We start from the raw sequence: 11,813 nt of genomic DNA on the forward strand, positions 1-11,813 counted from the left end.
GCATTTTAAAATTATTTTTTAGAATATGTCAGTGAAATATTCTATTTAGAATATTTCACGTATTTTTCAAAAAAAAAACGGATTTTTTTTTATTTTTTTTATATTTTTTTAATATTTTTTTTAGTTAATTCAAGTTCCGAAAATAACATTTAAAAAAAGAATTTTTGGATTTTTCCATTTATTTTGCATTTTAAAATTATTTTTAGATTTGGTCTCACGGTCTCACAAAATTAGAATGGTCTCAAATGAACCTGAACCTATATATATATATATATATATATATATATATATATATATATATATATATATATATATATATATATATATATAATACCATTCTATCTATGAACTTCTATTTAAATTATTTATTAAGAAAAAACCTCATTCCCATAATGAGTTGGACCTCGAAAGTCATCGTGGTGCAGCAAAAAGAAAGGAAGACGTGAGTAATGTGTAGTAAAGGGTAACAATAGGAATATGAGAGTTTGTCTATATTCCCACTTAGTATATAAACGGTTAAGACCAATCGCAATTTCCAAATGTAAGTGGTTAAGGCAACGCCTAACTGGATTTAGAGGAGTTAATAAAAACATTTTGATAATATGGTTAGAACAAGAAGTAAAAAGTAATATTTTGAAAGGATATGCATGTTTGTAATTGTTGGTGATGACATGATATTTCATAGAGGGATTGTTCAATAACTAAGCAGATGTTGTTTAAGGGGAATGATTCTTACGAGTATTATGTGCAAACTATATTTGTTATTGATCAGATTCACATCACACCCCAAAGTGACATGCTAAAATTCCATCAGCATGATCAAAGTTTGCATTGCATGATGAATGAAGCTAAATCTTAACTCTTTTTGAAAGCTGAAAAGAAAGGTATACACTGTCTGTCTTTGTTAAGCATTTACAAAACATAACACCACCTACATACACTACTAAATTGTAATACAGAAGAAATAATAATAAATATTATACTACTTTTGGTTTTGGGGCCTATAATGAGATGAAGATCCCAAACACAAATATAAGTTTCTTCTATTTTCACAGATGAAAAAAGAAAAAGAAAAATAAAGATCACGTGACCATGTTAGATGAATATCTTTCAGAAAGCCAAGAATACTTCCTCCTCTCCTTGCATCGGGTGATTGGCATCAACATGATATTTGACTTTTGAGGCATTCTTCTGCATTCTTAATTCTTAATCAAAGTCAGTAGTGTGTATGCATTCTAAAAGTATGTCATTTGAAATGATCTGGTTGAATTATTGCAACAACTTCAGGGGGGCATGATTCTTCATTATCCTTGTGCTTCCATATTTCCCCATTTGCATGCACAATCCATGATATTTGAGGAGAAAGTGATGAATACATGTCTGCAAATTAAACCAACTCTCAAATCAAAATCTATATTACTTGCATCACAATTAATTTATATCCCACATTTACATTATGCGCAGCATTCCCTTTTTAAGGAAGAATGCAAGTCTTTCCCATAGGCATCTAATATAAGAGATGCATATGAACAGTATACAATTCTCTAAAATGAATATTAATTGAATTAGGATTTAATTACATTTTTGGTCCCTGAGTATAACTGATTTTTCAATTTCGGTCCCAAAAGGCTTTTTTTCTTGCAATTTTGGTCCTTATGTGAGGTTTTGGTAAAATTTGTGGTCCCTGTTCCAAGTAATACCACTATTTTCTGGACCAAAATTTCAAACAAAAAACTATACTCAGGGACCCAAATAGCCATTTTACTTGGAACAGGTACATAAAAAGTTACAAGGACCAAAACCGGTTCAGGGGGTACGGGTTGAATTATCTATTTGTCCAGTGTACTTCCAATTCAATTCTTATTAAAACATTGTGCTTTTAAAAAATCTTGTACTTCTAATTGTTCTTCATTAGGACACTGTACTTGAAATAATAAACTCAATTATAGCACTGAAAGGAAAATTGGTTAATATTTGGATAAGATTCACTTTTTTAAAGTACGATGTTGTAATAGATGCTATAATATAATAAAGAAATAAATAAATGAAACTCGCATTTAAATTTTAACACTAATGCAGCAGAAGATCTAATTTTGTCTGTAATTGGGTTGTTACCTGAAACAGGTGGTTGATCAGGTTCTCTTGTAGTGTGCAAAATCATGGTACCAGAAAGTACAGTCATGAACCCACAAAGTACTGAAATAATGGTGCTAGCACTCTGACCAGACCAATCCTATTAATTATTTATTATAGGGAAAAAAATATTAAAATAAAATAATGAGGAGTAATTCAAAAGTGATATTGGAAAGCCTTTTTGATATAATGCAATTAAATGCATCATGCAATACCAAATATACCTTGAACATGATAGCACTTGCGAGAATTGTGAATGATGTGAACATGGCATAATAGATTGGTGAAACCACTGCTGTATTAAATGTGTCCAAAGCCTGATAAAAAAATTTCATGATTATTAAAATAATACTTCAGTAAAAAATAGTGGTTTAGCGGTCAAACAAAGTATAATGGCTTAATCACTACAGGTCGGATAATAGTTAATTGGCTAAATCGACAGAATGATGAAAGTACAAGGGCTAATATGTATTTTCCCTATCTGCTGTTTTGTAAAGTGAGCTCATAAGAAGTGTGGTGTTTCCTATTAAGATCTATTAGATTCAGAAACTCCCAGATTCTTTTTTGAACAAATGAAGTCTCAAAAATGAAAATGATGGCCAACCTTGTTTAAGTAATTCAACTGAGTGATTATGCATGTAACAGCAACCATTACAAAAATCCATGTTTGGTAGCTTGCCACCTGGCTTGAGCCTTCCAATGTAAGTTTTATCGCAATACCTATTGCCTTCACACTCATAACCTGCAATTTATAAACACATTATTTCAAATGTAGGTCCTACAAAAAAAGCCCATTCAGTTTTTTCACAATTCCCTTATAGATAGAAATAGAATTAATTATATATATGCACAGATGATGGTTGGAATTACATGAGTCATGCCACTAGACAAGAAAAACATATACATATACTCCACTATTCCCCCAGTGTTTGTTTACCAAATATAAAATATCATTTGGGAAAATCAAAACTATATGTTCTTATGTCTAGAAATGAGTTTGCTCCAAATGTAAAAAATTGACAGAAAGTTGGACAATAGACTGACCGTTATTGAACCATTTATGGAACATACGCCAATATACACCATCATATTAGTCTGCCCATAGCGTGGTTCACAGTACAACACCAATACCAACACCACAGCTATTGCTGATGCTGTATACAAAAGAAAAGCTGGACCAAACACAAACAAATCAACAAAAACAATCTCTTATTATTATTCACTATTCACTATTCACATACACATATATAAGTAAAACAAACATCAACAAATGAGCAATGAGATTGCATTTTGCATCACTCACTTGGTTGTGTTGCTAAGTCCCAAATTTCTTCCACAGAGCTTATGGCATGTTCAGCAGGGGCATGAAGCACAATAACAGTGGAACCCATGATGCAAAGCACACACCCCAGTACTCCCACTTTCCTCAGTTTCTCATTCAGTAAAAAATGTGCTAGAACAGCACTGCCAAATAAATACACTTAAGTTACAACAGTACACAACACTTAATTTAAGCACTTTCGTATAATAAGTAATCAGTATTCACCTCACGATAATACTCAATGCTCCTAGTGGAGTCACAAGCACTGCTGGAGCATAGATGTAAGCTACAAAATTGGCAAATTCTCCAACAACCACTGTCAATTTCAAGAAATTTGCTTATGTTTCAGATAAATAATACAGAGAAGCAAAAGAATCATATCAAGATATCGATCTAAGGATAAAAGAAATGAAAAAACTTACTAGTGAACATGCCAATCCACCATAGTGGCTCCAGCAGATAACCGTAGCCTCCTGAGCCTTTTTTACAAGTCAGAAGCAATCAAAACAAACAAGACTTAAATTAATCAAAAGAACCCCTCAACTTGTAATAAGAACAGACGAAAATTGAACTCAATTGTCACGATGTACAGGTAAACAGTTATACCAAAATTTCGTTTCTGTGATGTTATTAGATAACTATATATCATCAGTGATTCGTTTATGCCAATTATATTGAACTAATCAACAAATTCTACAACGTCTCCGGAAACTTACCCGCGCGAGCACCAGAAGCACCAGCCCTTTGGAGACCTTTCTTTTTTATAATGAAACTTGATCCGATGAATGCGCTAGAAGAGACGGCGAGACCGAACCCTAGCAGATTACCAGTATACATGATGATGATGACGACGACAGCAAGAAATCTAGAAATTGACGAAATCGACGACCACTTAGAAATGAAAGTTTCATCTGAAAATTCGTCAGAGATCTGGTGTCGTGAGAGAAATTCAAAACTATAAACTGGCAAATTGGTATATTGTCATCCAATCGGTGTTTTTGGTTTGTGAAGAACGTATCGCGTGAATTGTAACTGGAATTGGAATCTTGCAGATGCAATCGGACGACATCGGCTTTGTTTTACGTAGTGTGATGATACTTATTTGTTCCTTTTCAACACAAGCGACCACTTGTAAAACAATTGGTAATAAACTGACCAATAACGTGTAATGTAAATGCAACATGCTGTACTAAAAACAATATATTTTTAATATTCATTTAACAGCATTATTTGACTTTAACACAATTTAATAGAAAAAAAAAATGAAAAACTTTATAGACTACAATCAACAACAAGGGCGGATCTTATATAAGGCTAGGGGGGGCTGTGGCCCCCTGATTTTTTTTTTGACGGAAATAGTCCTTATACTTTAAGATTTATACATATTAGGCCCAAAAATATAAAATTTTGACTATGGCCCTCCTGTTCACCAATTTTTATACAAATTATATTTTCGGCCCCCCCAAATGAAAGATCGAAGCTCCGCCACTGATCAACAATCAATAAAAATCGAAACTTAAATCAATATAAACCCTCCGTTGATACTTGATAATCAAAATGAGATGTTTGCAGCAATATCCTTGGGAAATGTTAACTATCTTTTAACAGTTTGACACACAAAAAAAAATATTATAAATATAATATTGCTAAAAAAAAGGCTGGCCCGATTCACATGCAAGTATGCAACCCCATCTAATATCAATTTAAACATGAACAAAATAGTATGAGCTTAGCATGAGTTCATCATAATAAATACTAAAATATTTTAAAACAAATCAAACAAATAATATAAAAAATGTGAAATTAAATAAAAGAATCGGTGCCTTGGATACATAAATAAAAATTATAACATATACACCTACGATGAAATAACTAGAAATCAGTTGTGATCCTCAAGCAAACCATATGAAAACGAATACTTGACTTTGGTTGCAGTATTTAGATACAAGCATGGGTCTTTTCTCATGTAATTGCAATATGTTTAGATACCACATTGAAGCCATACTGCAATTTTTTTTGGCACCTCGGTAGCGTGTTTACTGCATCTAATTTTTTTTGGCACCTCGGTAGCGTGTTTACTGCATCTTACAGTTGTGATCCTCAAGCAAACCATATGAAAACGAATACTTGACTTTGGTTGCAGTATTTAGATACAAGCATGGGTCTTTTCTCATGTAATTGCAATATGTTTAGATACCACGGTAAGATGCAGTAAACACGCTATCGAGATGCCAAAAAAAATTGCAGTATGGCTTCAATGTGGTATCGATTTGCCGCACGAGAAATGGGAATGTAGTTGTTTCTAGCCGTTGCCAACGGCTAGAGATTTGCATTTTTTTTCAAAAAAACACTATAAATATTAAATACAAACTATCTATTCCTTTTTTGCACAAAAACCATCTTCTACGCAACTTTTGAACCCTTTGCATTCCAAAAATGAATCCAAACAACCCTCAATTTACCGCTCGTAGCAAATCGCATGCAAATGTTTGTCCAATTAAACTGTCAAATTACCGACCACAAATGCATCCGTCTTCAGTCTCATCCTGACCGCAACAATTTTGTAACACCCCGAACCTAGAAGACCTAGAAAGGGAAGGAAAACCTCAAAAATCAGGAAGCGACTCGTCGAGTAGGTGGGATGACTCGACGGGTAGGAGCACGATTTGGGTCGTTGGATTAAGTGATCGACTCGGTGAGTCGGGGGACCAACTCGGCGAGTCTGGTCTGGGTTGGGAAACCCTAAATTCGAGTCCTTGTGCCCCATTTAAGCATCATATTCTCATTCCCTCAGTCTCATCTTCAACCCCCAGACCCCAAACTCTTATCCACGAAACCCTAGAGCATCTTGTGAGTGTTTAATCCATCTTTGAGTGATTTGTGTGCTCTTGAAGAAGAAGAATGAGAGGAAGGAGGTTGGAGGTTGGAGGTTCAAGAAGGAGGAAGTAGATCCAGAAGACACACTCCATTTGCTGCATTTCTTGGTAATCAAGTCTTCATCTTGGCTTTTGGTTTCTTAGATCTAGTTATGTCCATTTTATGAAGATTTTGGACCCTGGAGCTTGATCTTTGTGATAAGGACGTCCCAAGCTTAGATCCTTTCAGATCTGGAGTCCCTAAGAGTGGTTAAGGCATAAAGGTGCAAGCTTTATGCCATTATAAATCCCCATGCAAGCCTAAAGAGATTATTATGGCCTCTTGGAGCCCTATAGGCCATGCAAGGAAATAAAGTCCAGGACTTTACGTGGTGATTGGATGTCTACAGTCTAAATCTTGATTTCCTGTCTTGGTTTGGTGTAATAAGGGTTTTTGGACCATGGAGTTATGTCTTAATGAGCTAGGGTTTTGTCTAAACCCATTAAGAAGGACTTAGGATGGGTAAAGCTGGAAACTTCACCCTTAATAAGTCATTTCTAGAGTGTTTATGAAGTTTGGAGTCCGGATCTGAAGTATAGGGGCTTAATCCTTTAAGATAGTCCATCAGACCGAGGAACTCGGCGAGTCTAGGGAGGGACTCGACGAGTTTAAGTGTGTTGTCCCGTTTTTCAGTTATGGGTGAATTTGGCGAGTCAGGGGAATGACTCGGCGGGTTGACTCGGTTTGTCACGAGTCTGGTTAGCCAGGGAACTCGGCGAGTCAGGGGCTGACTCGACGAGTTGGTTAGCGATTGCAGGATTCTGAGCTTTTGAACTCGGCGAGTTGATGGAACAACTCGGCGAGTCAAGTAAACCTGGAAGCGTTGACTTTGACCATGGACCGTTGACTTTGACTTTGACCAGTGCTGACTTAGTTTGACTTCTGGAAGACATTTTGGGACTAAGTGTTATGTTGGTATTGGTAGCTCGGAGAGCTAGGGGGAGCAGCAGTTCGGGGAATTGTCGAATAACAGCCAGAGGTTTCAGCCAGTCTTCAGTTGTGCAAGGTGAGTCTCCTTACTGTGTGAATGGGTCTAAGGCCACAATGTCGGCCCATGTAGTTATGAATAGGAAGACACGGGGGTTAGCCCTAGGCACTGTATGCTAGTATGATATTCCAGACCAAGGTCCGATGTCGGGTGGGTGCCCGAGGAATGTTTGCATGTTAGATTATACGTGTTGTTTGTGTGTGATACTTATATGTGCCTGGTAGGGAGGTGAGTGTGGGCGAGGTCCCACATCTCACCATTAGCAGAGTATGGACGGGGTTCCGTATCTCACTAGTAGCAGAGCAAGGGCGAGGCCCGAGTTAAGAGGGAGGTGAGTGTGGGCAGGGGCCCTTATCTTACTATCAGCAGGAGTGTGGACGGGGTTCCATGACTCATTAGTAGCAGAATAGGGGCGAGGCCCAAGTTAGGCGAGGCCTTAGATCAGTAGTATAGTATAATATGTTTCACTTATTTGTTATGTGTTATATATGCTTAGCGGACGGGGCCTACGAGAAACAAATATGTTTACCGAGTGGGGCTTGATGTCGGATTCGTCCGGAGTCGGGCGGGGCCCGATGTAACAGGCAAGGCCCAGTGCTTGCAGTATGTAATTATGTATGGTATGTGGTAGGTTGGAACTCACTAAACTTCGTGCTTACGGTTTTCAGTTTTGGTTTCAGGTACTTCCGGTAGCGGAGGGAGGAGCTCGGTGATCACATGGCATGCACCATTGTTTGTTTAGCTTGAGATGTTTTACTCTAATATAGAATATGTTTTGGGATTATACTCTGGTTTGGTATAACAATTTTGTTTATGAATAAAATGGTTGATAATTATGGCTTTTACTAATGATTTAAAATGAAATTTTTGGACCGTATTTTTAAGGATGTTACAAATTTTCCTATCAACAAATACCACAACAATTTTACACGATGCAACCTCTTAGCTCAACCACATTTCAAAAAAAAATTGGCTCCCCGATATGTTCACACACTGGAAGTCGAATTTGTCCAGAAAACTCAACATGATCCCGAACCGATAGCCGAGCCCAATCCCAAAATTGTTCGAGAAACCCAACTCGAATTATCTGACCCCAAAAAAACACGGAAAAGCAAAAGCATCGGTTCGAAAAAGAGAATATGACATCTCAACAATGACAACCAAATGAAGAGATGATTTTAGCGCAATCATGGGTCGATATTTCAGAGGATTCCAAAAAATGAAACGTGCAAAAAGATGACCATTTTTGGCGACGCATAAATGAGCGTTTTCTTACAATCATGAATCGTGAAGAGTATCGCACTAAACTTATCTTGTTGATAGCAATAAGAAGTCGTTTAAGTTTCTCGATGTTTAGAGATTTTTATCCAACTCCCCGAAATGGATAAAAGAGTATGGTAATGAAGAAGGTGGTTCGAAAAGAACCAAAGTTTCTGAGACATCTTACATTACTTCGTCGGATGCACATGTTGGGGTTGATTTGAACGAAGTGGACGAGCTCGAGCTTGAAGAAATGGTTTGACCGATGGGTCAAGATAGGGAAAAAAAAGAGGATTGTCGTTGAATACATTGGGAACGGGAAGAGGAGATGAAATACATAGAGTTGCTACTAGTTTGGAAGTTTATAATTTGAATTTTCAGATTCGTTTGAGTTTTGAAAAGGAGAATTGGAGGAGAAAAGGAGATAAAGAAAGGAAAAGCATGGAACTCGAGAGGAGAAGCAAAAAAATTGGGATATGAATTTAAAAAAAAAAAAAAAAAAACTTACGATCACCTCATCGGAGACGAGCTCGATATGGTTTTGAAGGCTAGAACGGAGATCATGACAAAATACTACAAGTAGTGTTTTTTTTTGTCAGATTTAGGAATGTAATCATTTTTATGTTTTTTTTTTCGTTTTTAGGATTGTAATCATATTTTTGTTTTTTTTTTTTGGTTGTTTTTAGTAATGTAATCATTTCAATTAAATTAATGAAGTTTTTTTTAGTTAATTACATGTTATTCAACTAAAAAAAATGGGAAAAATCTTTTTTACTTAAATACATTTTATTCAATTAAAAAAAATATGGTAAAGTGTGATATGATACCCATAGTTTTATGGGGTGTGACAAAAAAAAAACGTGATAGTAGAAAAGTATGATATGATACCCACCAACCTAATCATATTATTATATATAATAAAAACATTACTTTGTCGATATCAAATTTTTGGATTTTAGACATTGGCCACAATAGTTATGGTTTAGACTTTAGCCATAATATCTTTATATGTTGATAGGTTTGGTCCTTGTGTAGAAAATAAATTATAAAAACTATCCTTATAAATTATAGAAAATGTCCATGTGCAACTTTTATAGAATTTTTGTATGTTTTCATGTTTGGTCCTTGTGTAGAAAATAAATTACGAAAGTTGTCCTATTATTTTTCAAAAAAAGGTCATTATGATTTTTTTTACAATAATGGTCCTTGCGTTTAAATAGTATAATCTTTGGGTTTGAGACTTTGACCATAAGACTTTTGTATGTTAGCCCAATTCAAGGGCACCAAGATAATCAAGAACGCTAAATTCGTAGCTTTTCAATATATCTGAGTGAAGAAAGAGACATTTTTAGTACTTTTACATTGCTAGAAGCAATAGAAACCATGGAAATAGCAATAAGCTCATACATGTTTCTTTGAATCACAGTGGGTTTAAGTTTAATTAGCTTAAGACATAACCCAACTGAATTGCTACACCGATGGAAACTTTCATGGCTGACAACCAATATAGGGTGAGGGTTCTGATTTTTATAAGGATAAAATTTGTATAAGGAGTGTAATCTAGGATTTCGAGAGTCCAGGGCACCTCTTAATTTTCTCTTGACCCAATTATGAAATCAAAATTAAAATAAGGAAATAACAAAGAAAATGAAACTCATCATCACAGTCGTTTATCAGATGCAAATAATCTAGTCGCCTGAGAGCCACACCACCATCACCATTATTCAGACATCCACCAGAGATGTACGGCAGCGATCCATAACACGACCACCATCGGCGATTTGGTTGTATTACAGACAAATTAAAGCTTTTAAGGTAAATTTTTGATGGTTTTTTGACAAATCAATTCTTAATGTGTGTGGGTGTTTTTGATCAGGTTGTAGGTTAGGGGTAGCAGTCCCCGATGGGGTTTTTTTGTTTGGGTTTTTTGACAAAGAAATATGGATGGAGGAATGGTGGGTTGCAATGAAGCTTACACTCAATCTTGAATTGGGTTTGTGTTTTTTTGTAGGTTCTAAATAAGAAGAAAAATAAGAAGAATAAGGATATATATATATATATATATATATATATATATAGAGAGAGAGAGAGAGAGTGTGTGTGTGTGTGTGTGTGTAACGCCCGTAGATTAGAGCTAGTCAATTTAGAGACGATAAGCGTCAAAAACGATTTTTGATAAAAGATTATTTAGAATGAATGATATTAACTAAGTTGTAGTATATGTCACAAGGTTTCCATCATATAAAGAACGCCGAAATCCGAGTTATAATGAAAGAGTTATGACCTGTCGAAGTTTCGCAACAGAACCGGCACGACGTTGAATGACGTAAAAAGTGAATTTACGTTAGATTTATATTTAGCCTTAGCGATCTAAACAAAAGTCGTAGATTTCATTAAACCATGAGTGTGCATAAAAAGAACGTCCGAATCTGACTTCGTATGAGGAAGTTATGATTTTTCTAAGTTTCGACTTAGCGGTATGCAGCCCGAATACTCGATTTGAGATCGAGCGGTTTTTAGCCGAAACAATCTAAACGAGAATCAAAGATCTTGTTAATAGTAGTCCGACGGTAAAAAGACAGACGAAAACGGACGTCGGATGAAGAAGTTGTGAATTTATAACGAAGTTTTCCTGTCCCGGCCTACTAAAAATATTATAATAAAAATAAAGTCAAAATTAGCAAACGGAGTCTAAAGAAAATTTGTAGAGCATAATCTCACCTACGCATTGATATAAAGAACATCGAAAACGGAGCTCGTATGCGAAAGTTATGAATTTTTGAAGATCGTGGCACGCATACCAAAGCTTATCCGAAGCGTACGCCCAACGTAACCAAGATTACGCCCAACGTACTTGGAAATTACGCCCAACGTAATCCCAGACCCAACAGCCTATAAATAGAAACCGAGATCAGCCATTTTCTTTGCTGATTTTCTTTTTTCTCTCTAAGTTTTTGCCTCAATTTGCGTGCCAATTATATCCCTAAGCCCCGATATCATTCCCGAGCCCCGAAGCAAGTTTCGAAGTCCCGAAGATCCCGAAAAGTGAGATTCCCGAGCCGAAGCCCTGCCCGCGAGGAGCCCGGTATTTTTGTGAAGATCTTCCAGATCTACCCAAGAATACTACTTCTACAAGTCGTAGTGTTGTCCGATCATCTTCTGATCAAGTGAGTGTATAGTCTCTTTCATAACACG

At 36.0% G+C, this 11,813-nt stretch overlaps 1 protein-coding gene across 1 annotated transcript; it reads right to left on the reverse strand.

Annotated features, from left to right (window-relative positions):
- Positions 1-843: 843 nt before the first annotated feature.
- LOC145097558 (putative magnesium transporter NIPA6) lies at positions 844-4,577 on the reverse strand. The gene is made up of 9 exons (XM_079035165.1): positions 4,171-4,577; positions 3,877-3,933; positions 3,680-3,770; positions 3,437-3,597; positions 3,178-3,305; positions 2,738-2,875; positions 2,358-2,450; positions 2,116-2,233; positions 844-1,380 (listed from the first exon to the last, which is right to left on the reverse strand). Exons 1-9 carry the CDS (start codon positions 4,289-4,291, stop codon positions 1,247-1,249), a joined length of 1,041 nt encoding a protein of 346 aa, XP_078891291.1. The 5' UTR covers positions 4,292-4,577; the 3' UTR covers positions 844-1,246.
- Positions 4,578-11,813: the final 7,236 nt, after the last annotated feature.

The sequence above is a fragment of the Lactuca serriola genome, chromosome 1, assembly GCF_051521515.1.
Source record: "Lactuca serriola cultivar US96UC23 chromosome 1, Lser_US96UC23_V15, whole genome shotgun sequence".
NCBI lineage: Eukaryota > Viridiplantae > Streptophyta > Magnoliopsida > Asterales > Asteraceae > Lactuca > Lactuca serriola.

Bases quoted from the DNA above. Each gene is read 5' to 3' on its own strand.
- LOC145097558 (XM_079035165.1), bottom strand. From the start codon at position 4,291: ATGTATACTGGTAATCTGCTAGGGTTCGGTCTCGCCGTCTCTTCTAGC. The intron at 3,598-3,679 runs GTGAATACTGAT...TTTATTTGGCAG, and splicing joins GCATTGAGTATTATCGTGAG to TGCTGTTCTAGCACATTTTT. The intron at 2,876-3,177 runs GTCAGTCTATTG...TATAAATTGCAG, and splicing joins CCATAAATGGTTCAATAACG to GTTATGAGTGTGAAGGCAAT.